Source organism: Nanorana parkeri, unplaced genomic scaffold, assembly GCF_000935625.1.
Source record: "Nanorana parkeri isolate BGI_ZX_2015 unplaced genomic scaffold, ASM93562v1 scaffold485, whole genome shotgun sequence".
Taxonomy (NCBI): domain Eukaryota; kingdom Metazoa; phylum Chordata; class Amphibia; order Anura; family Dicroglossidae; genus Nanorana; species Nanorana parkeri.
Genome location: NW_017306753.1, coordinates 769,609 through 795,971, shown reverse-complemented (window position 1 = coordinate 795,971; position 26,363 = coordinate 769,609). Strand labels below are relative to the sequence as shown.

General features: G+C 46.3%; 1 protein-coding gene across 4 annotated transcripts in view; it reads left to right on the top strand.

Annotated features, from left to right (window-relative positions):
* GRAMD1B (GRAM domain containing 1B) overlaps positions 1-26,363 on the top strand; it is a 115,986-nt gene that overhangs the window by 70,746 nt on the left and 18,877 nt on the right. For all 4 annotated transcript variants that reach the window (XM_018560898.1, XM_018560896.1, XM_018560897.1 and 1 more), the window contains exon 3: positions 5,262-5,282. In XM_018560898.1, the coding sequence (XP_018416400.1) occupies positions 5,262-5,282 (21 nt within the window). The remainder of the gene's footprint in view (positions 1-5,261; positions 5,283-26,363) is intronic.

The window sequence follows — 26,363 nt, the reverse complement described above, 5'->3', positions numbered from 1 at the left end:
TACTGGATGTAGATAATGGCTCTCTGCCAGATTGTGTAACTCTTTTGGGTATAATGGAAATGATTCCATTCCTAGTAGTGACCCAGCATTGCCTGACCCCTCGCCTATAGCCGTGCACCGGTCAAGGGGACAACGCACGGCGGGTCTTGCTCTGTATGTCAGTAATGTTTCACAATGAGTTCATGTTTCACTCATCAATAGGAATGCCGCGTCGGCAAGTCGTCTTTCACAAGCCCATTCATCAGCCAGGTGGTGCTTTGATATTTATAGAACATGTTATTCAATCACAGGTTAAATGTTACACAATTCTATCAGTGAGCTGATTAATACTCTCACTTCCATAGAACTGCATGACAGCCGTTACAGGTGTAATATTATTTAACAATGGTAACAACTCGTATATCATCTCTTAATTGAGCCCCATGGCAGCAAAGTTTTCACACAAACTGTCAATTGTCCCCAAGCTGCACGGCACGGGACTCATATAATCAGCACCACATCTCTTCTATTCTATACATCATTATTGTTGTCCTGCTGTGAACAGTATAATTTGATGTCTTTGTGCCGATGGATTATGCCGGTTCATGCATTAATAAAAGCTACATATATTATGACAAAATATTATGGGCAGAGCCTGCAGTCAGACGCTGGAAGGGTGCAGCAGGGCAGATCATTTCAGGTCAGTCTTTTCTGCCAGCTAAGATTAAAGGAGATCAGATAACATACCGAAGAGTACAATTGTAAAAATGTAAAACTGTTATTGGTGTTCATATTCTTTTGAGGGGCCCGCTTACACCTATGTGTGGTAATACACTTGTGTAGGTGTGAATAGGCCTTCGTAATTTAATTTTAAAAATGTATTAAACTGCAGTATATACAGTGAGGAAAATAATGATTCGTTCCCCTGCAGATTTTGTAAGTTTGCCCGCTTAAAAAGAAATGAAAGGTCTCTGTGCTTGCCAACAAGGGTTTCTCCACCAAGCACTAAGTCATGTTTTGCTTGGGGATCAAATACTTATTTTACTCACCGAACTGCAACTTAATATATAACATTTGTATCGTATTTCTTTCTGGAGTTTTGATATTCTGTCTCTATCATTTAAAATACACCCTCAACACAGAAAAGCTTATATTAAGCAGATCAGGTTGGAATTCATAAACAGTAGTTGGCCAAGTTTTGCAAAGCCTCCAAAAGATTTTAATAAAGCCCTGTCATAAATGGCTGTGGTAACCACGATTAAACCAGAGCCCGGAAAGCCAGGACTTTTGATGAATTCCTTTTGTAAAATAGTTATTAGAACATTCCAGGACTGGTTGAAAGCAATATACATCTTGGTCTAGTGTTTTGTTTTTTTTAAACTGCCAGAACCAAAATCTATTTATATTCCATAAATCCTGATATGATAACGCTGCATTCATAACAGGAGTCTGGCTCAATGCATGAGAAGATAGTTACATAGTATTTCAGGTTGAATAAATACACAGGTCCATCAAGTTCAACCTTTGTGTCAAGTGGGTACCAAGTATGACTGTGCACTCTGTCCACGGGGCAGATTGGCCACAGTACATCTCCTAGGAGGTGGATGTGTCTGGCTCATAATGTTTGGTCTCTATCAACTCTTGTTTTTATTCTATGCAATAGCATGTTGGTTATTGGACTGTAAAACTTGGTCATCAAGAAGTATTGAAACATTTATTACATCTGGCCTTGAGGAAGCGTCTACTGAATAAAACACTTCAATGCCCCTCCATATACCCTTCAGACCCTTTTGGTTGTGTAAACACCCTCTGGAGGGTCAACAAAAATGCTGCAGATGCTTCAATTGGCAACTGGAGTTCTTGTATTACCATTGAAATTGTGCCAGAATGCTAAGAGTCCTTTTTGAGGGCCAGTGTCTGTTGGCAAAGTTGGCTTGGTCTGTGGTTCTGGTGCACAGTACAATTCACGTCAAAGTAAGTCAGATTCTAAGTACCTTCATTTTTAATCCCATTTATTTCACTGTTGCTATTGTCAGTTGTGTAATATTTCTGTAAATATTTTTTTTGCACTTTTTTTTTTCCTATTCTTTCATTTAAAAAGATATTTGAATATCCCGAAGCAGAATCTCTCAATGCTCTAACCAAAAATTTAAGAATCCTCCCCTTCTGTGAGAGCTGCCATATTTTAAACTCTGTTACCTTCCTGTCTGGCGTAGCAGCGAGTGTCTGACATTTCTTGACAGAATTGCCACAGCAGATGCACATGTTTCTGTTAAAATGTGGTGGCTGTTTGTGTATGCAAAGGGTTCACTGTGGAGTTTGCCGCCACAGAGACGATCACTTCATCACCCAGATTGTTGTCCTGCAGGATGGAAAATCTCTGTGGTGAGGCTGAGCGTGCGATATAACAGCAAAAGGTTTCCCAGCACACACATCAGCCAGCATGCAAAAAGAACCTGTGTAACCGCTAAGGTTAAAACAGATGTTTAGATACACGTCTTCTGCAGAATATGTGAAAGCCGCACAGCCTTGTCAAGGCTCCTCTGTATAGTGCGGTCCTAACTCTAACCTATCAGAGTCTCCATCTGGGAGCACATGTAGCAAAAGAAAAAAATGGGTGCAGGTTTGCCAGGAGGCAGCCCAACCTCCTTATAAGCACAGGGACACACAAAGGACCTCACACATCACAATGGCAGCTGAGACCCCCAGGTTTGGGGGTTTACCACTTGAACTTTTTCCAAACTGCTGTTTGTTTAGTACATCTGATTAGTAAATTGACACAATAGCTGTGCGCGCTCACAAGTGCTGTATGTATTTATCATATTATAACCCTAAGTCTGTATGTAGTGTTTATATTAGAACTAGTCCAGATGAATGAAGAGGAAGGTTTTCAGTTCTTTGGTGTAGGATAAGTTCATAAATCGTCTCTTCTGTCCGGTATACGGGGCGCTTTTTGTATAAGATCCAGTCAATTCCTAGGCTTGCCTAGGAAGTGTTGGTAAGATGCAGTGACATTGTGCAGTTCCAGCCATGCATCGTCCTAATTACAGCCTCAGGAACCAGAGTCCCATGATGTGGACGCGTAGTGTGCTGAAATAGCCGCGCTCAGCCATTTTTGATCAGACCGTCAGCATTAAGTAAATGGAAGGAGTTCTATTTCAGAACATCCAGCCTCCATTTGAAACATTAACCCCATAGTGACCAGTCCTAGTACATTTCCAGACCTACCAGTGGGAGGTACTGCTGCTTCAGTTTGATTTGTATTGGGTGACTTGGAAGCTTGGTATGCTAGCCGTAGCTGTGTGCTTAACCTACTTATTAAGCACGTTCTTGCTCATTTGCATTTGGAACGCCACAATTACATGTGTTTAAATAATAGATCATCTGATGTTCAGAGCTATTGGACATGACTCCTAAAGTATATGTTAACCCAAAACGTATTTTTAGTTTTGGATTATGGAAGGGTTAGAGCCTCTTTATTTGTCCTGGTGACTAGGGATGAATCTGGCCTTGGTGCAAACCCAGATCACCTAATTTTGCTCAAAACGGTAACTAGGGCTGCAACAACTAATCGACTAAATCAATAATAATTGATTATGAGAATAGTTGCCAACTATTCTCATCATTGGTGAGAGAGAGTTTTAATACAACCAATCGATTAGTTGAAAAAAAATAATCAGGCAACTAATCGATTATGAAAATTAGAAAAGGCTGCAGCCCCAACTGTGACTACCACCCCCCTGACCCAATCAGTTGCAGAGAGGCACATTCCCTGCCCTGCAGCTAGATGTCACAGAGAGGTGGGGAAATGTCCCTGCCGCCACTGATTTGGCCTGGGGGGGGTGGGGAGGCGAAGTGGCGATCACAGTTTTGAGTGGGCTTGGGGAAACTCAGGCAAACTGGGTTTACACCAAGCCCAGGCTCATCTCTACTGGTGACCATTGACCAATTGGAAATTCACATTTTTAGAACAAGAGGCGAGGCTAAAATCTTCCATTAATGTCACTTGTTTTGGTGGCAACTGTCAAAGAAGGGATCTTCCTGTTGTGTCTCCAGGATAGGAAGCGAAGGAAAATGTCCCCAACAGAATGCATTCAGCAAAAAACAAACTGACCTTCGGCTTTAACCTTTCCTCACTTATAAACTTATATTCATAAGCTGTAATTATGAAACAATGCTGGATAACTGAGTGTTATTTTATTTACACCTATCCAGATTTTGGTGCCCTTGTTTATTTTTAATTTCCTCTAGAAAGTTTCTGTTTATAGACGGTGAATTTATTTTACTATTATTTACTAAATACAAAGGGCCTGAGTGACTAAAGTGCGAGGAGTGTGATCAGTTCAAATATCCGATCAGGTGAAGCGGAAGCTTCGTTTTTTAAAATTCTCCTGCACATGATTGGATGTTTTGAAGCTGGTTTGTGTCCCCTCGCTTTAGGAAATGAGGCCCTAAGGGACATGAACACCGGCAGCTGGGTGATTGGGGGCTGTGTTTGGTCCTGCAGGGGAGCAATATTGGTCAAAAGGCATTTTCCCCTAAGGCCTCATTCACACGCATCGGAAGAGCAAAATTGTACGCATATTTGTAAACGCATATAGACGCGTATGTATGCGCATATGTGCATGAACTGTATGCAATCCAGAATGCATCATTTTGTAATAGAAACTTTAATGTACTGCACGCGTGTATAATACGCAGAAATCCAGAGCCCGGACGCATTTCGGTTCCATTTCTTTTTCAAAAATCTATGCGCAGCGTATTATATGGCAGTGTAAATGAGGCCTAACGCAACGTGTTTGAGAATCCTTAGGAACTCATTTGATTTCTGTACAAGTGGCCAATCGAATGCGATCTGATTTCCATCAAAGTTGTGATAAAACCTGAACACACACTCACACACAACCCCCCCTCTTACATTACCACATCTTCACTTTTTATTCTGCTACTAGCCTGTCATTTACAATGTATTCTAATACGGGTCTAATGGTGATTTAAACACTCCATTTAGCTAATGAATACATGTAATAATGGATCTCTATATATCAGAATGAAAGCATAACGCTGACCTTCCAATGTGATGATAGTACCGGGTATAATGGAAGATACGGTCCAGCAATCGCTCTACCTTTAACAATGTGATGTCTGTAATAACATTTTCATGCCGTGTATTTCTATATGACCTAGTTTTTCCATAATCCTTGTTCTTTTCTGTAATCCTTATAATGTTAGTGTCTTTAATGAAAAGATGAGCTGTTAACATGTTTTCTTTCTCTCCACAGAAGAGCCAGAGCTGGTACAATGTGAGTAAACCTCTATTCCTGCTTCATCTTCTTTATGTGCTTATTAATGTCATGTCTTTTGGCTTATCTGCCTTGCTGTGTGAATTTAATGTTTACTGCTTTTAAGTAGCAGGTAAGTGCTGCCTCCTGCTGGCCACTTCGCAGCATTGCTCCTCTCAGCTGTACTGGCTGTTTCTGATGGGGGTGGGATTCATGTGGTTATCTTTTTCTTTAGAGGTTTCCACATGCAGTGGATGAGATCAGGGCAGCTTGATTATTTCCACGATAGAGCCCGAACCCAGCCACAACAGTTTAGTTTTTGAGAGGGAACGGGTTAGAACTTCTGTCATGTTTTACATTCTGTCTATTTCCCTGCAGGGGAGATTTTCACTCACTTCCTGTTCTGCCTGTCACCTGGACAAGAAGTGAGGGGAACCTCTGCAAAAGAGGCAGCAATACAAACCTGACTGAGCTTCATCCCCACCTACTCAAAACTAAAAAATAGACCCCCTGGGCTGGATCTGGCTTTTAATAGATCCTACAAGTTTTTAGCAAGATCCTTCTATTGCAACCTTGCTGAGATCTTCTACAGAGCGAAAGAATTACAATCTGGCATTTTGTCATTCACTAATATAGATATTGTAGTAGGACTCCATCCTGCACTGCTTTGGACAGATTAGGGATACATTAGATGCTCAGGTTTTTATTGCTGTCTGTTTCTATGCTGGGAACTAAGATCTCTCCCCACTGTCGGTCTTGGTGACTGGTGCCATTAGGACAGACCAGTGAGGGAAAATCTCCCCATCCGATTTAATGTAGGAGTCCTTCATGGCTCTGAAATATTGTACTGTGGTATGATCTTCTGATGCAATAAAATATATTTTGTATGAATGATGGTGTGCTGACCTATTCCATGGATGTTCTGAATAATGCCAGATGTTTGATATTAGAGCACCCATACTAGAATAAACTTGTCACGATCTGGATCAGGCTCGGAGTCCAGTAGCTAAAACAGCAGGCAAAGTTTAGTCAAACAGGCCGAGTTCGGTACACAAGCAGACGATTGTAGCATAGGAGCAGGCAGAAGCGTAGTCAGAGATCAACTTGAGGTCAGTAGCCAAAGGTATCGGGTATGAAGTGGAAAACGATGAGAGTAGTCGTTGAATCAGCAGCCAAAGGTCTGAACACGGGTAGCAGTATGAGCGGATTGCATCACAGGAGGCGCAAGGAAGCAAGATATTGACAAGAGCACAATAGTCTGGCAAACAGGCAGTGCAGAGGCGTGGCTAAAATAGGAAGTTCAAGGGAGGAGCAAGGAGTTCAGCAGAAACTAGGTTTAGCTGAGGATTACACAGGAGATCAGGCAAGGAGCTATTCAAGGTTCTAAGGCGGCTCAGCATGTAGAACCACCACCAGCTACAGCAGAAGCCCTGTGTTCAGATCCGGTTCCTGACAAAGCTGCAGTATGGTGTGTGTTGTAAATACGCTAAACCCATCTCCCTATGGGGGACATAGATAGTGGTAAATAAACCTGAGGGCTCTGCAAATCTAAGAATCCAAGACTCGCCTGAGATAATCGTAGACAAGTTTTATTTTAGTAATATTGTGTGGTGTAGACTGAGTTCCCAGCTCATTTCTGTTCTCAATCATAAAGTGTGATTTTGTGACACTGAAACGAACCGCACCACCAGGGCCGGATGTACTCTCTCAGCTGCCTCAAGGCCAGGGTCCTTAACGCGCCCCCTCCTTGCCACATTCCCCCCATGGAGAATGACAGACCTGCAGGCTGCATACAAGTGATCTCGGTGACATCGCGGTGGCGGCTTCCCCGCTGTACGTTTAGCTCTGCGTGCCCAAAGCAGGGCTAAATGTATAAAACTACCCGCCCGGCTCCCGGAACTGCATCGGGAGATAGGAATTCCACACCCCTGCTGCCTCTCTACCCCCTGCTGCCCCAAGGCCGGGCCTTTGTTGGCCTTGTGGGAAATCCAGCCCTGCGCACCACCTTTCACTACCTCTAAACAATGGACACCAGCTTGCAGCGTTTTAACATGCAGGCTGGTGTGAACGAGCCCAGAGAATGAGTAGAAGCATCTGATGGCACAACGTTGGCTGTTGGTGGGCTGAAGTTACCCATTTCAGCAGGTTAGAAATAATAGTAGTTGTAGGATGGGGCTATGACCATATGGCATGTCACGGCACCATGTAGACTCACTGGCACCTCTGGCCAGGCTACATTTGCTGTGCCCATGTGACCCTGCTGTGCTCCACCCAGACCACCCTATCAGCCACTACGCCAGGTCAATTGGCATCTACAACACTGCATGGCAGGCCTCGGTTTATCACTTCCAGCCACATCCATGCACTGGATTGTACTACAATCCACCTCAAACATGACTTCTTCTGCAGCACCCCAATAATGAATAGCAGTCGGTGTACCCCCAATCCTAGCCAACTCAGTCTGGTCCATTCTTCACAATAAAAGAACTCATCTCCACCTTGTATACACACCAATCTGTTGCTTTCCACATCTCTGTCCCCATGAGTTTTCCACATTGCTACACCAACCTTCAACTTGTTCTAAGGGGTCACACTACTTTCCCATTCTCCCCACCGTCCTCTAACTCTCACCACACATGTTATACAATCTGGTTGTACAATCTCCTTTAGGCTGGGCACACACCTTACAACCATCGCAAGACTTTTGTCTTGCGATGGTTGTAAGGTACTTAAAAAAACGTACGATCTGCCTATGTTGCATAGGCAGATCGTACTTGCGATGATCGCAAGCCACGCCCCCTGAGGGGCGGGCTTCCGATGACCGCAACGCCGAACGGGCAGTGTGCGCTTGCGCACACCGGCCCGTGCGGCTGTTATCGTACGGGCATGCCACAAACCCGCCGAACATCGTACGATGCTCGGCGGGTTTTCAAACATGTCCGTAAGTTTAAAGTCGTGCGACCTTACAGTAGTAGAGGTCGCACGGCTTCCACACACCTTACGATCATCGTACGATCGCGGGATTTCCCGCGATTATCGTACGATAATCGTAAGGTGTGTGGGGACCCTTAGATCTGCCAGCAAATATGTAGTGCAAGGGCCTGTCCGATTGCATGCAGATTGATTGGATGGATTAGGTAGGTCCTCAGGTTCTGCTCTCCAGTAGTCACTTCTCTTCTCAGTCACCGGTGAAATCCCACCTCTAACACACAGGTCTCTGTCAATCCTAAAGGATGGTCCCACCCATTGTAGTTACTATTGGTTGGTGGCCACTGATCTGGGCATGGCGTTCTAATGTGAGGAAACCGAGTATGGAAGTCATGACCCCACATGTAAACACAGCCCTTTGTACCATGTTTGCTTACTGTCAGAGCAGTCGCTAACGTGGCCTGGCACTGAGTGAGATTGTGGCTGAAACTGGGTCATGGCCCGGTGGATGAGAACCACTGTTCTGTTCAACACCTCACACAAATAGGACCATAAACAGAGTATAAAACTCACCTCTTTATTTTCTGCTTACTTTTATACCAGGCATGTCAGATTTTTTTTTTTATGCCACATTCAGCCCTTCCCTTCTTTGGGGTTGTCATTGGTTTTTGATTTGTAAGTGAATGACCCCCTGCATTCCCACTTCCTTGCATTTTTTTCGGCCCTCAGTAAACAAAATGTGGCCATTTGAAGCTACAGTCCACTCAGTTTGTCTCACTGTCTGACATATCTGCTCTCGGTAATCTAGCTTCTGCCCACAGCAGAACATACAGTTCTATGTTTCCTGCCAGAGGAACCAATTGACACTTTTGTATAAAAAGATAAAAGGTCCATTAGATAGTGAGCTCCCTCCGGGTTGGGCAATAATGGTAACGAGTCTAAATGCCCCAGATACAAAGCTTGGAAAGCGACCATTCAGGTCTACTCCGGGGTTGTGATGAGTGCTACCAGCAGAAGGAAATGTTTTTATTTTTGTTATTATAATACAGGATTTATATAGCGCCAACAGTTTGCGCAGCGCTTTACAATATAAGGAAGACATTACAAGCACAATACAATTCAAGACAAGATGGTAAGGAGGGCCCTGCCCCTGAGGGCTTACAAGGGAGGGGGAAGTGATACATGAGGAGGTACCTGTGTGGGGATGAATTGTTTGAGAACGTGATGGTTGAGTGGTTAGGTTGAGTTGGGATAGGCTCCCTTGAAGAGATGAGTTTTAAGCGATCGCCTAAAGGCAGTCAGAGTAGGAGATAGACGGACAGGTTGGGGTAAAGAGTTCCAGAGGATGGGAGCGACTCTAGAGAAGTCCTAAAGACGAGCATGGGAGCAGTTGACGATGGAGCTGGAAAGTAAGAGGTCTTTGGAAGAGCGGAGGGGGCGTTTAGGGTGATACTTTGAGACAAGGTTTGAGATATATCCGGGGGCGGAAGTTGTGGATGGTTTTATAAGTGACTGTTAATATTTTGAATTTTATCCTCTGGGCGAGTGGAAGCCAGTGCAGGGATTGGCAGACACTGAGCGGTTGGTAAGGTGAATGAGTCTAGCAGCTGCATTCATGATAGACTGAAGGGGGGAGGAGCCTGTGTAGAGGTCAGCCAATGAGGAGGGAGTTTCAATAGTCAGTCTCTCGTCTCTTCCCAAGACGAGAGATAACACGCAAGTGAATGGGTAATTTAGCGGTTTCATTAGTGAGGACGGGGGGCGTATTTTGGAGATGTTACGATGGTGAAGGTGGCAGGATTCGGATAGTGATTGGATGTGGTGAAGAAAGGTGAGGTCTGAGTCAATGATCACACCTTGGCATGGGGGGAGGGGTGGATGATTGTGTTATCAATCTCAAGGGAAAAGGAGATTTTCCAAGTTCTCCGTTAGTAGCAGGAAGAAATGTGACCACAAGGCACAACCAAGTGATTCCTTTAGACTTCTCATTATCAGAACAATAAAGATACAGAGATGGTGGAACGGAGATATATCTATATATAGACACTGTGATGACTCATTGGGAATATACCAGGAAAACAAATTCCTCCTTCAGATAATGTCCAATCACCATGTTTATACAATGGAAGAGCTGTGCAAAAACTGTGCCGCCCACTGGGCTGTGTGTAATATGGAGACTTGAGTGATGGGGAATCACACATTCACTGCTAGATCCACACTGCTGTCCCATTTAGTACATCTATCATTTTATGTTTCACATACAGCACTCGTCGTAGTGTCGTCTTTGTGTCATACCGGCAGCTTATATTGTATTCTTATGCAGAATTTGTATATCGCCAACAGTTTGCACAGCACTTTACAAGATAAAGGTAGACTGTACAGTTACAACGCATCTCAAGACGAGGGTTAGGAGGGCCCTGCCACTGAGAGCTTACAATCTATATTATGAAAACTTAGTACACATCCCTCATTAAGGGTCGGCGCACCCAATACTGAGATTTCATTTTCTGGGTAATGCTAACGCTCTGGAACGCACTCTTGGTGGTGTGACTGGGCCCTCAGATATAATAACTACTGTGCAATGTCCTGCAACTTTCACTGGGTACATGACCACCTCTCTCCTAACTGCATACTTAGTCAGGAAAGGTCCTTTCGTTATTTTCTGAGCCATTATGGCTGCTATTCTTAAAGTAGAACTGAGGGCAAAGCTTTTTTTTGTTTGTTTTGGTTTTGGATAGAGTAAGGGAGGATTTGTACTACGGTATGTCTGTTTTTTCGCCATCTGTGTCTCATTGATTTCCCAGTCCGATAGCCACAACAGGAAGTGAGAGGAAATCCCTGGCGGTCAGCAGAACTAGTGTCCCCATTGGAAGATTTCTCATCTATTCCTGTTCTGGTGACGTCACAAAATGTTGGATTTCCTTTTACTTTCAGTGATAACGGTCAACAGAACACATAGAGGGGGGGGAGGGGGGATCTCCCTAACAGGGACACAGACAGCAATAAAACCTGTCAGGGGTTCTAATCTCTCCACTCTATGCAAAACTAAAAAAGCAAAGTTCTCTGACTTCAGTTGACTTTAATCTTTCCTGTAATCTACTTTTATTGGAAATACGGAGATGGTACCACAATGCGTGGGCAGCATCAACTACCTCTCTGCCCTCCACGAAGCGCACTATGTACTTTGTGTGTGAAGATTAAGCTAGAGCTGAAAAAAAAAGTTTTTATGACTTTGGAGGGGAAACGTGAACAAAAGGTGTTAATATTTACCTAGCTTCGTTCTGTAATCTGTAGGAACTCCGTGATTAGTCAGCCTAATAATCGCTATCATGATATTTTCTAGGTAGCAACAGTGTGTATATTGTATAAAACACATTTCGGATTTATTCTGTAAATAGTTCACAGTAGGGCCATGTCCTCTCTTGCTTCCAAATCAATCTTTTCTTTGGTTGATGTCCAGGGGTGTAGCTCAGCGGTCCCACACTAAATTCTGCAGATAAACAGCAGAGGAAGGATAGTCCAGATCGTGTGATTGAGATTGTGAGACGCATTCCTCCGTGGTGGTTTTGCAAAGCAAGACAAGCCTTTAAAAAAATAAAAGTACGTCTATACCTGTTGAATGCTTGGCCTGCCAGTTTAGCAATGTAGTTTGCTACCCTCTGTTCTGATCAGGTGAGACTAGTAACATAATACAATCTCCCAATTTTGGAGCAAAAACAAGGTTGTCGTCCTGTGTAGAGGTGAGAAATGTGGGCAGATCAGCCACTAGAGGCCTAATTTTCTTTAAAGAGGAACTTTACCCATATCTTCCAAATTACAAATACACCTTTTAGAAATGTTTAGTGATGACAATCTACAGACACACACTCCTAGATAATTGTCAGCTTTGTTTTCTTTGCATACCTTATTTCTCTTTTCCTCCCCAGTCTTCTGACAGTGGCCATTTTAACTAAGGGCAGGTTACTAGATCTCCCTTTACTTCCTGGAATTCTGGCACATGTGACTAGACATGTGACCGTGGACATCATCTCAGGGGATTAAAATGCCTTTCCCTGAGATCTCATGAGATTACAGAGGAGATTTCCCAGCCATGCTCTGCTGATGTAACCTTCCCAGGATGCAACGCTTGGGCACGATAACATCATTTGTGCCTAAGTGGACCAGGAAGTGGAAAAAAAAAATTGTAAGTAAAATAAAAATGTCTGTTTAGCTAATGAATTTAAGAGGATTTCATATCAGCGGGCAGAGCTGCATGCTGATATGATTTTTAGTCAAAGAGGGTAAAGGTCCACTTTAAAGGGTCTTTGTAAGGTATGGAACTCTTTCACCCCTCACTCATTAACAGCACCCTCCCTGTAGAAGCTCGCAATCTAATACACTGTGGGCAATGTAGATGGATCATACCTTACAACTGTCCCTGGTTTGAAATCAATAGATACTTAGGAAGAAATCACTCGCACTCCAACAAGATTTCTTTGTCCACGCTTTATTGATAAACGATGCGACACATTGTATGGCAACGTTTCGGAACCGCATAGGTCCCTTCTTTAGCCCTCGTTCACACCTGAAAGTTTTGTAGCGCGTTCTACGCTCGACAAACGCTCTACAAAACGCTCAAACATCTAAATCCCATTGTATTCAATGGGTCTCGTTCCCACCTTGGCGTATTTCCGCCCGTCCCTAACGCGCTACAAAACGGCCCACGCCTGAAAAGGTACATGTACTACTTTGGGCCGTTTTGTTTCGCGTTTCCATTGGGATACAGCCAAGTAGCCTTCGGAAAAACGCGCGTTCCGCGCAGCTTTTTTTACCGCGAATCGCGGTAAAAAACGCGCGATGGTCGCGCATATGCAATACGCCTAGGTGTGAACGAGGCCTTAGGCAACAAGGGACCTATACGGTTCTGAAACGTCGCCATACAATGTGATGCATTGTTTATTAGTAAAGCGTTGACAAATCTTGTTGGAGAGCGGGCGATTTCTTCCTAAGGATCGATTCGCAGGGGCACCTGCAGTCATTTCAGCACCCACCTAATACTTTGGGTTACATCCGGTCAGGAGTGCGATGCAACCTATCGAAGTTTCATTTTAAACCAAATCCCTCTGTCCCTCTTTCCTATGAAAATGTTCTATTTAACTACCAAAAATGTTATTCTGCACTAAAACCTTCAGCACGGTGGCATAGTGGGCAGCACAGTGGCGTAGTGGGCAGCACTTCTGCCTTGCAGCACTGGGGGTACCTGATTCAAATCCCGGTGAGGTCACTATCTGCAAGGAGTTTGCATGTTCTCTCTGCTTGTGTGGGTTTCTCCCGGGTACTCCGGTTTCCTGTATGTCTGCATGTGAGATCGGAGAACTTGGATTGTAAGCTCCTTGAGGGAAGGGACTGTGAATGTGCAACTTTGTAAATTGTTGGAGCTTTTTAAATACCTGTAATAAATAAACTTATCTATAAATTATCATGTTTGCTATTTCAAAAAGCCAGTATAAAGGAAAAGTAATGGTGGAAAAAAAAAACAATTCTGGATATAAACAATCATTTATGACCTACAAAATTCTTAATGATCTGCATGACTGGGGTATGGCAGGGCTGTGTCCCTTCCTTAAATACATTGTGCTAGAAGGTGTCCCTCTTTATTCTCTAAGAAGGTTGGGGGGTATAGGTTGATCCGTTTATTCTACTGTTGTGTTTTTGGACTCTTGGGAGGAATCCCATGCAAACAAGGGGCAGACCTACAAAACAGCTTGCAGATAGTATCACAGGTGGGATCTAAACCCCCCTCCCCTTACTCCCCATGCTGGCCAGTGTAGAGGGAGCAGATTTGCACACCTAGGGTAGGATTATATAGGAACACACCTATAATTCCAGTTTACACATCAATGCTTGACATCAGCAGAGTTTTTCAGGCCAGTAGACTTTATGTGCCCATCACATCACAAATGACAGACAAGAGGGAAAGTCAGGGCGATAAAGAGGCCGCATTGTGACTAATCTATAATTAATAGAAAGCTGGATGGCTGTTCAGTGCAGAGATGATTAGGTATTTTGTGTGTATACAGAATGAGTACATTGTCTGCCTGTGTTCTGGCGCCAAACCAAGCCCAGAATTCCTGCATGTTGTTTAATGAGCAGCAGCAATCCTCATCCACACACACACCCTTATCTGTGTGACTCTGTGTGTTTTTTTCTCTGACCCAGTTCAATATTCTCTGTGTTTCTCTGTGGGAACAGATATCCCAGAGCTGTATGTGTATATGATCGGGGTAGGCTTTACTAGTCCTGATTGTTGCCGTATCTGCCGCCTTCTATATAAATACAACTGCTTTGTGCTTTGTGAACAAGTCGGTGCAATTAATACAGCGAACGTACCTTGAGACATGACATAATAGAAGACAGTCATGTTCGTGTTTAAAGCAACAGGACTCGGAATGACCACAGTACCAGTCTGGCCAAAGAGATTCCCAGCATGCTGGAAAATAGTGTGCCGATTCTGTAATGGTTGTCCTTTCCAGAGGAGACACCTATGACCTTTAAGGGGGCCGGTGCACACCTAGGCGACACCTCACCGTGCGGCAATCGTGCACGATTCCGCGCGGATGGACGCATGGTCAGGATTTGCCAAGGTGTGAACCGATCGCTCTGTGGGTGCCATTATTTTCTAATGGCACCCTAGTCGCGCCAGGTGGATTGCGCGGTTTCCTGCGATTCCGCGATTCCGCCCGTGCTTCTGCACACGATCACGGCTAAAACAGCAATCACTGCCTGCATTGTGCAGGAACGCTCGATCCCAGATCGCGGAGGTCTGCACTGGGCCTAATTTTGCATGTGCCACGTGGAGAGTGACAACAATGTGGTTCTTGAAGATTACTTTAATAAGAGAAGGGAGACTACCATGGATTACAGTAAGGCGCACATTACAGTATTGGTATATGTTAAAAAATCTGAGGGTTTAATGTCACTTTAAGTTCTTTTCTTGCCTGAAAGATCTCATCCATGACCTCCCTATCCCATAACAGCCATTTAGAAGGATGACGGCGGATTTTTGAATTGCTGGTATGGGTTACACAATCATTTAATTAAGCCAACAGTATTCTGTACAAATGGTGGGGGGGGGTGCAGCAGAGGAGCAATGTCTGCGAAATGACAAAAAGTGAAACAATTGAGGTGATTTGTAACTCTGTCTCTCTGTTCTTCTATGCTGGAACTGTCCCACCATGTGCTTGTTACTGCATGTTGTCACGTCTTTCTGTTTTCTTTCCTCAGCATGAGCGGCAACACATCCGCAGAGTAAGAACCCTGATACTGCCCCTCTGTAGCTGGCACAAACTGCTACTAGTATTCTAGTCCTATGGAGAATTCTAGTCCTATGGACGCTTCCCTCTATGCTTTCCCTATATCTGCTTCACTATACAGCAGTTCTCTGCATTGTATATTGCATGAAAGGGCCAGTAGACCTAATATACAAATCGAGGTATGTAAAAAACAATTGAAAACATTTATAGATCGCTATGTATCTGTGTCAGGGGTCTGCCAGTTCCCAGCCTGTGGAACTAGTTACTTTATTATCTCAGGGGTGCTTATAGAACACCCCAATGTTGGTTTCCTTTTTACCTTAGAAAAATGCACGCTATTGTATTTTACCATCAAGTTCCTTTTTTCAATGTAAAAAAACAAAGATATAAGTACAAATTGACTTCATACACAGACAAATAGGCATTATATGGTACAGTATTGGTTTCCAGGGACAGAATATCTCATCTTGTCCCTAGAAAACAAAAACCGGTCCATACCACTGCTCTAGACATGTCAGGAGTGTGGTACTTGTCAGATCATAGGGGAAGGAATACCAATACTCCAAGTATAACAAGATACATAGTTACATAGTATTTGAGGTTGAATAAAGACATACGTCCATAAAGAATCTACTTGTGCAGCAAATAGTATGACAATGATGTGTCAGGGCCACACAGGACCCCCTCAAGGTGACCTACCCCTTAAAGAGGACCTTTACCCATATCTTTAAAATAACAACAAACACACCTTTAGAAATGTTTAGGAATGACAATCTACAGACACACACTCCTAGATAATTGCCGGCTTTGTATTCTTTGTATATCTTATTTCTCTTTTCTTCCCCAGTCTTCTGACAGTGGCCATGTTTACTAAGGGCAGATTACTAGTTCTCCTTTTACTTCCTGGATTTTTGGCACATGTGACTAGACATGTGACTAGGACATGTGACCATGCACATCATCTCTGGGGAGGAAAATGCCTTTCCCTGAGATCTCCTGAGATTACAGATGAGATTTCCCAGCAATGCTCTGCTGATGACAAGGCAATCCCAGTGTGCATTGCTTTGCCAAACTGAAGTAATTTAAAAGCAGGAAGTGAATGTTCTGCAAGTGTAAGTATTTCATAATCACAGCATTTTACACCAGACATGTCTATGTTATTATTAATCGTCATACATAGAGGGATGCATGGGTAGAATTCGATTTTTGAGTGTAAAGGTCCGCTTTAATAAAATTGGTCCTTTGCGCCCCAGTCTATATGCTGTGCAAGTAAATAGAATTTCTGATTATTCTTGGTGTGCTTGTTATTCCTTTTGCCTCAGTCCTTAGAAGACGGGCACATTTGGCAAATATCCATCATAAATTAAGATAACAGGGATCAGTGCTATTGTGGGGAAACATTTTCCTGCACTCTGCTTACTTCCTGTCAGTAGAAAGGACTTAATTATGCATCAGCCCTAAATGGCTGATAACACAAACACATAAAAATGTCAGCACAATGCCAAATATCTCAAGATTTGTTCAAATATGAAACATTTCCATTCATTTTTCCAGAAACTGATGGCTCTTTTTGTGATAAGTTAATGTGTATTTTAGGTGTACTGACCCTTCATTGCGCAGAAGAAGCCCCTACTACCACCTGCAGCTTTATTGATTCCTGAGCTTTTATTATGTTACTAGATAACACAGATACTATTTAGCAGCCAACTCCTCGTTTTATTAGTTTATATCTTAACCCTACCCATAATTTCAGAGGATGCCCCCATCTGTTCCCTACCAGGAGGTACCAGCCTGTCCCAGCTCATTGTGTTTACCATACAGTTAATGTTCTATCATTTTCTTATCTCTCTCTCTCTCTCTCTCTCTCTGAAAGATTGAGTGTGAGCCAGCAATGACGTTTTCTGAGTTCCCCAACAGACACCTCTAGCCCAGCACTTCCCATTGCTACACATGGCAGTCAATCATTAATTTCCCCCAGCCAGCACATCAGGCAGCTGGTCATTGGGTGCATTGGGAAGATCTCTAAACCTGACCTTTGTGGTCGTAACATTTGTATTAAAATGGTTGGACATTGTGAAGGGAATTGACATACTGCTCAGGTCAAAGGACATAACCTATTCAAAGTAAGATGAACAAGCACTGAGCATAGGAGGAAGTTAAAACTGACCCCCCCCTAGTATGTGCGCTTTCGGCCAGCCTTCCTTCTGTGGCACATGCAGCTACTGCCAGCCGCTCCCCTGGGGTAATGATCAGTTAAACAGATTTGAAGACCTTGTCTGATTGCTACTGTCCCCCCCAATCCCACAGAGATCAGCCCTGCTGTCCCCCCAATCCCACGGAGATCAGCCCTGCTGTCCCCCCAATCCCACGGAGATCAGCCCTGCTGTCCCCCCAATCCCACGGAGATCAGCCCTGCTGTCCCCCCAATCCCACGGAGATCAGCCCTGCTGTCCCCCCAATCCCACGGAGATCAGCCCTGCTGTCCCCCCAATCCCACGGAGATCAGCCCTGCTGTCCCCCCAATCCCACGGAGATCAGCCCTGCTGTCCCCCCAATCCCACGGAGATCAGCCCTGCTGTCCCCCCAATCCCACGGAGATCAGCCCTGCTGTCCCCCCAATCCCACGGAGATCAGCCCTGCTGTCCCCCCAATCCCACGGAGATCAGCCCTGCTGTCCCCCCAATCCCACGGAGATCAGCCCTGCTGTCCCCCCAATCCCACGGAGATCAGCCCTGCTGTCCCCCCAATCCCACGGAGATCAGCCCTGCTGTCCCCCCAATCCCACGGAGATCAGCCCTGCTGTCCCCCCAATCCCACGGAGATCAGCCCTGCTGTCCCCCCAATCCCACGGAGATCAGCCCTGCTGTCCCCCCAATCCCACGGAGATCAGCCCTGCTGTCCCCCCAATCCCACGGAGATCAGCCCTGCTGTCCCCCCAATCCCACGGAGATCAGCCCTGCTGTCCCCCCAATCCCACGGAGATCAGCCCTGCTGTCCCCCCAATCCCACGGAGATCAGCCCTGCTGTCCCCCCAATCCCACGGAGATCAGCCCTGCTGTCCCCCCAATCCCACGGAGATCAGCCCTGCTGTCCCCCCAATCCCACGGAGATCAGCCCTGCTGTCCCCCCAATCCCACGGAGATCAGCCCTGCTGTCCCCCCAATCCCACGGAGATCAGCCCTGCTGTCCCCCCAATCCCACGGAGATCAGCCCTGCTGTCCCCCCAATCCCACGGAGATCAGCCCTGCTGTCCCCCCAATCCCACGGAGATCAGCCCTGCTGTCCCCCCAATCCCACGGAGATCAGCCCTGCTGTCCCCCCAATCCCACGGAGATCAGCCCTGCTGTCCCCCCAATCCCACGGAGATCAGCCCTGCTGTCCCCCCAATCCCACGGAGATCAGCCCTGCTGTCCCCCCAATCCCACGGAGATCAGCCCTGCTGTCCCCCCAATCCCACGGAGATCAGCCCTGCTGTCCCCCCAATCCCACGGAGATCAGCCCTGCTGTCCCCCCAATCCCACGGAGATCAGCCCTGCTGTCCCCCCAATCCCACGGAGATCAGCCCTGCTGTCCCCCCAATCCCACGGAGATCAGCCCTGCTGTCCCCCCAATCCCACGGAGATCAGCCCTGCTGTCCCCCCAATCCCACGGAGATCAGCCCTGCTGTCCCCCCAATCCCACGGAGATCAGCCCTGCTGTCCCCCCAATCCCACGGAGATCAGCCCTGCTGTCCCCCCAATCCCACGGAGATCAGCCCTGCTGTCCCCCCAATCCCACGGAGATCAGCCCTGCTGTCCCCCCAATCCCACGGAGATCAGCCCTGCTGTCCCCCCAATCCCACGGAGATCAGCCCTGCTGTCCCCCCAATCCCACGGAGATCAGCCCTGCTGTCCCCCCAATCCCACGGAGATCAGCCCTGCTGTCCCCCCAATCCCACGGAGATCAGCCCTGCTGTCCCCCCAATCCCACGGAGATCAGCCCTGCTGTCCCCCCAATCCCACGGAGATCAGCCCTGCTGTCCCCCCAATCCCACGGAGATCAGCCCTGCTGTCCCCCCAATCCCACGGAGATCAGCCCTGCTGTCCCCCCAATCCCACGGAGATCAGCCCTGCTGTCCCCCCAATCCCACGGAGATCAGCCCTGCTGTCCCCCCAATCCCACGGAGATCAGCCCTGCTGTCCCCCCAATCCCACGGAGATCAGCCCTGCTGTCCCCCCAATCCCACGGAGATCAGCCCTGCTGTCCCCCCAATCCCACGGAGATCAGCCCTGCTGTCCCCCCAATCCCACGGAGATCAGCCCTGCTGTCCCCCCAATCCCACGGAGATCAGCCCTGCTGTCCCCCCAATCCCACGGAGATCAGCCCTGCTGTCCCCCCAATCCCACGGAGATCAGCCCTGCTGTCCCCCCAATCCCACGGAGATCAGCCCTGCTGTCCCCCCAATCCCACGGAGATCAGCCCTGCTGTCCCCCCAATCCCACGGAGATCAGCCCTGCTGTCCCCCCCAATCCCACAGAGATCAGCCCTAAGTGTCACCTACCATCTCACTGCTCCATTGGCATAAATGGGAACTCTCTGGTGACCTGAGCACTTGCATTTATAATTGCATCTGGTTAAACTGACCCCTTCAAATGGTCCAATCCAGGTCAAACTGACATCAGAGGTCTGTGGCCAGGGGACATTTAAGTGTAGCTCCGCCTTATGACAACTGTTGTATATAGCTACATGTATTAAATGCCTAAAGAAGGTACATCCGTCGCTGTGTCCTCATGTATTTTTTCTATATTGGCATTGAAGTAACTGGAGAGCAATAAAAGTGGATTTATTTGTGTAGCATTTGTGGTGACTACATCCCCATTTCAGTGTAAAAGCTGCTTTCTGGAGATGTGATGATCTGCTATCAGCAAGAGGTCTGCCACATCTGACGTGGCGAGTCGGCTGATATAGATTTTTTTTTTCTTCCTGTTAAAGCGTGTTCTATGGAGTGACAAACTTTTCTCTGGAGGAAAGAGAAAAATAGTTAAGGCCATAAAAAAAAGGATTCTTGCAAAGTACCATCTGATGTTAAGGCCAGATACAGAGTATTGCACTGAATGGCTTAAAGTAAACCTAAACTCAGGAGATAAATCTTAAAAATGTATCTTATTTGTGTATCACTCGGCTGTAGATCCTCCAATCATCTCTGAATTGGTGCTGACACTGTCCTTCCTTCTGGAGGGGGGCTACTTTTGTTCCCCATGTGCCTTGTGTGTGTTTGTAAAGTAGTCACCGCTCCAATGCTCACTCCCGGGATGGACTACAATCTCATGTTTAGTTTACTAATTTGTACTGAGATTGTAGTCCATCACAGGAGTGAGCTTGGAGCGGTGGTTCATCTCTCTGGAGGGCCTTGTGTATATAGAAATGCGCACAAAAAGGTGGCGGGGACCCCAACATTATGGAGTCCCAGCCTTCTGGTGCTTCATGTTCTGATTGTAATGTCCTGCAGCTCTGCATCGTAGTTGTCAGTAGAGTCTTTGCTCAATGTCACTGAAGACTGTCTGCTCACTGTAGCACCCTTGTGTAGAAATGGTCCCATGGCTCCAGGTCATGTGACTACGTACTGGAGGGTCACAGGGCCCGCTAATTACAGATCAGAGGTGAGCTGCATTTTCTAACCCTTGTGTCCCGTCTTATTGTCCATTCGTTGGGCCTGACTATAGTGTTGTCACCTTTAATTGCCAATGAGTTTTCATGTGACTTTTAGTGATGTGTTTATACTAGAGATGCACTGATAACGATACTGGTATCGGTGCCGATGCCGAGTACTCGTACTCACCCAAATGCTCCGATGCCCAGCCCAATACTTTCCTGTATCAAGAAGCCGGGCAGCGGGTCATTACATGCTGCCCGGCTTCCTAATTGGCGTGGCAAAGAAGCATGGAGCCGGCTTCCCGGCCCATCAGGAGGCCGGGCACCGTGTCATTACACATAGTGACGAGAAGCATGGGGACGGCTTCCCTGCTAATCATTACACGCCGCTTGGCTTCCTTAATGGGACTTTGTTATCGGTATTCGGTATCGGCGAGTACAGAAACAAAATATATACCGCTACTCGTACTCGATACCGAAATGCCGGTATCAGTTCATCCCTAGTTTATACACATGCTGACTGTATTCTTGGGGAGTCGGAGACCTATACATTCTTATTGTCCACTCCGAACACCCCCTAAATGTTCCTTCACTCCAATATTCACACACACTATTGAACACTGGCAGACATCATAGTGGTAATGGTACCCATGGAGGTCACATGATGGGTGGATTGGGCAATACCACTAGCTGCATTTGTATATACAAAGTGGTCATCGCTGTGTCTTGGGGCATCTTTATGCTTTAAGCAAATCATTCTCCGAAGGGAAAAGTTGATGAAGGGAATTTATGAAAACCGGAGCAGACAAAATCTGTTGCCCATGGCAGCCAATCAGCTTCTCTCTTTCATTTTCAAATCTTAACAGAACAAACTGAAGAGAGAAGCTGATTGGTTGCCGTGCACAGCTGCTCCAGATTTTGTCTGCTCCGGTTTTCATTAATTCCCTCCGATGTGTTTAGATTTCCCATGTCGATTTCTTGACCACTGACATTATGTATGGGGGGGGTTTCCAGGAGAAAACCATAAAACTAAAGCAGTCGGCGCAGTCAGCCATCACTAGCTCTAACAGTGAGGGGGAGGGGTGTCCGAGATACCTGATAACTAATTCTAGTCACATGTTGACCGGCTGCCATTAGTTTCTGTGCACGGTGGGTGAGTAATATATAGATATAGGTTAATATTTACAGGCAGCGCTCCTGCAAGTGACTGAGCAGGTTTCAGTTGCCCTTTGATTGCAGCCAGTTATTGATTCTGACTGAAACCGCGCTGTGACTAATGAACAGGTGCCTTTGTTCTGGGTTTCGATCATTGACTGATGTAACAAAAGCCCGGCCAGTGACCTGCAGATCCTGCTTAGAGAGTGCAGAGTCCCCGTGTAATTGTTGCAGAGCCCCGTGTAGAGTCCCGTGCAATAGGCGCAGAGCCCCCGTGCAATAGGCGCAGAGTCCCCATGTAGAGTCCCCGTGCAATAGGCGTAGAGTCCCCGTGTAATAAGCACAGCTCCTGTGTAGCGAGTACAGGGCGGGATGTTTATGGGGTTCACATTCTTTGTCCCTAGCCGAGGAGTGTAGAAATGTCAGGTGCTCCTCTGCTCCATCTAGTGGTGGGAATACCATGTAAATCACATTCACCCAGCGTTTGGTCGGGTGTAAGATTTATAAATAGTCCCCTCAGTCACCCCCGGCTCTGTTCTGGGCGTACACGGGTGTGCGGAATGTTCGTTACATGGGAAGAGAAATATTCTTTTTGGGAAAAATATTTTGTTTCTTTTGCCAGAAAATCTGCGATCCGAATTCTGGTCCAGATGTCAGACCGGTCCATAGACCCCGGGCATGGAATCCTGACCTGAGAGCTACGTGTACCGGGGTCGTCGGGTCTGTAACCTGGCACGGATCTCTCTTCACTTTGACATGGAATCCTCCATTTCTGAGTCAATGTAAAGAAATGAATAATAAATAAAGTTTATTTAAACCCAAGAAAAAAAATGTATATCAGCTTGCCGGGTCTTACATGTGGCGGCAGACACTACCTGCTGATTCTGATAGAAATCCAGCGTCCCTTTAACGTCCTGTGCAACTGAAATCCGCTTTCTCCCGTCTTCTGTGACACAGAACACCCCCTTCTATGTCATACAGATGAGTAAAGAGGGAGGTGTTTGTAGTCCATATCAGGAGCGCAGCCTAGAGCAGGGGTAGATAACCCCAGCACTGCAGCTGTGCTGGAACTACAAATCCCATTCTGCCTTTGCAAGTCATGCCTGTGCCTGTCGGACTCTTGCAATGCCCAATGGGACTTGTAGTTCCACAACAGCTGGCGTGTCAGGTTACCTCCCCCTGGCCTAGAGTGACAACACTGTTCTTCCGTAGACACAGTACACTGACTGAGTTGTCACTCTAGAACAGGAAGTGGCAGGATGTTGAAGTAAAGGAAAAAATAAGGCTGTAATGAGAGGAATGCAGCCACCACATGTGAGGACTGCTGAGCTGCAACATGTAACAATTTGGGTGGCATATCCACCAATCTGCTGCGAGTCCTCCACTTCCTTTGACTATAGGACATGTAAACTTCCGGGGGAGTGTTGTCGGTGACTCAGGGTCGGGGTTCCCCCTGTTTATCTGCTCCGGGATAACATCTGCTGGCTCTGTACACACTGCGGGGTTACTGTAGGGCATAGACCACGTGGTGTGCGGGGAGGGGCGTGGCTGTGTGTGAAAGGGACCCGGACAGTGAGCGGGGGACACAGTGCGTGAGTTCGGTGCCCTGTGATGGGTCTTGTGCCCGGTAACGGGGAGGATTGATCTGGATATACAGAGAGAGCACAGACTTTACCGGGAGAAGATGAAGGAGGACGCGGGGGGAGAGGAGGACAGCGTGCCTCTGGTTGAGGACTCCATGGAGAATGAACTGACCGACACCGAGGACTGCCTGGCAGACTGGCAATGCGAACCACTGCAGGACGAGGCTGTGATCTGGTACCTGACCTCCCTACAGTTCTCCCCCGCCGACTATGATGACATGGAGGAGACTGCGGAGTGGGACGAGGTTCCAGCTGTGAGTGTGTGTCCTCCTCTACAAGTACAACACACATCTACAACAATGTATACACCACACAACACACTGCATATACAACAATGTATACACAACACACCATCTACAACGATGTATACACCACACAACACACTGCATCTGCAACAATGTATACACCACACAACACACCATCTACAACAATGTATACACCACACAACACACTGCATCTGCAACAATGTATACACCACACACTGCATCTACAACAATCTGTACACCACATACTGCATCTACAACAATCTGTACACCACACACTGCATCTACAACCATGTGTACACCACACACTGCATCTACAACCATGTGTACACCACACACTGCATCTACAACCATGTGTACACCACACACTGCATCTACAACCATGTGTACACCACACACTGCATCTACAACCATGTGTACACCACACACTGCATCTACAACGATGTATACACCACACACTGCATCTACAACAATGTGTACACGACACACATCTGCAACAATGTATACACCACACACTGCATCTACAACCATGTGTACACCACACACTGCATCTACAACGATGTATACACCACACACTGCATCTGCAACAATGTGTACACGACACACATCTACAACAATGTATACACCACACACTGCATCTGCAACAATGTGTACACAAGACACATCTACAACAATGTAGTATTGCACACAATTATGGAATCATTTACAATGTACGCTTGTAGCACACAAACACCGCATCTCAATACTCTACACTTTTAACATACACACACAACACTGCAAACTTGTAGCGCATACACACACACACACACACACACACACACACACACACACACTCAATAAACACATGCACAACATCCTTACCACTGTAAACCTGTGACAGGCACACACAAACACTGGATCATCAACACTGTACACTTTCAGAACATGTAGCGCATACACACACACACACACACACACACACACACACACACACTGCCTCCTCAATAAACACATGCACAACATCCTTACCACTGTAAACCTGTGACAGGCACACACAAACACTGGATCATCAACACTGTACACTTGTAGCACACAAACAAAAGCTGCATAATTTCCAATGTACACATGTAGCACACAAATACAACATCCTTTACGATGTACATTTGTAGCACACACAAACATTGCAACCCCAACACGCCGCAATTAACGTAGCAGCGTGTGCGTGCACGCTACAAGTGTACAATGCAGAGGGTGCGATGTGTGTGCTATAACACTGTACACTTGTAGCACACACATACACAAAGCAGGTTTTCCTGTGTACACTCGCAGCACACATACATAAACACGGCACCCTTGGCACTGTACACACACAGCATGCTTATACCGCACACATAACTCTGTACATGTGTGTAGTAGCTCACACCCCACATGTACACCCATGCCATCACAAGAGTGAAACGTTTGTGTTTTTGTCTCATACACAGAAGTTGTGTATATTTCCATACTCTGGTAATGAGCCTTGCACAGTATTATACTCCCCAGCCCCCCTCACTCTCTGCGCTTTCTGGCCCAAAGTGGAGTCCGCCCCACAGCTCAGATTCCTCTGCCTGAGGCCAAGTCCAGGCTTTCCAGGAAACTTTCCTGCCTCTCACTGACCCGCACTGTGTGTTACTCCAAACACTGCACATCACACCTAAGGTATACCCCGATCATTGTATTCTCACTGCCCTGCCTTCAGACCCGACTCTTCTATTGTAATGATACAGAGGCACCACCCCTATATATAATGTATGCCAACAAAAGAGAAAGAGAGGGGCTTTCAGGTGACCTCTGGGAAATACCAGAAACAAGGTCAGCTGATTCATAATTCAATCAATTCATAATGTCAATACTTATACATATGAGAGGTCACCTGAAAGCCCCTCTCCTTCTCTTTTGTTGGCAAATCTTCTATTGTAATGACCTCGCTGCCTTCCATTCCCTGGATTTATGTGACCATAGACCCGATATCATGCTGACCAGACGTAATGGGGACCCGATATCATGCTGACCAGACGTAATGGGGACCCGATATCATGGTGACCTGATCTTGGTACCGCTCTGTTGATTCCCCCTTCTGTATGGGGGCCACAGAGGACGCCCCTGATCTCCGGGGATATAGCGCACGGTCATACTCGCTGACATGTTTCAGCCAAGCATGGACACTTGTGG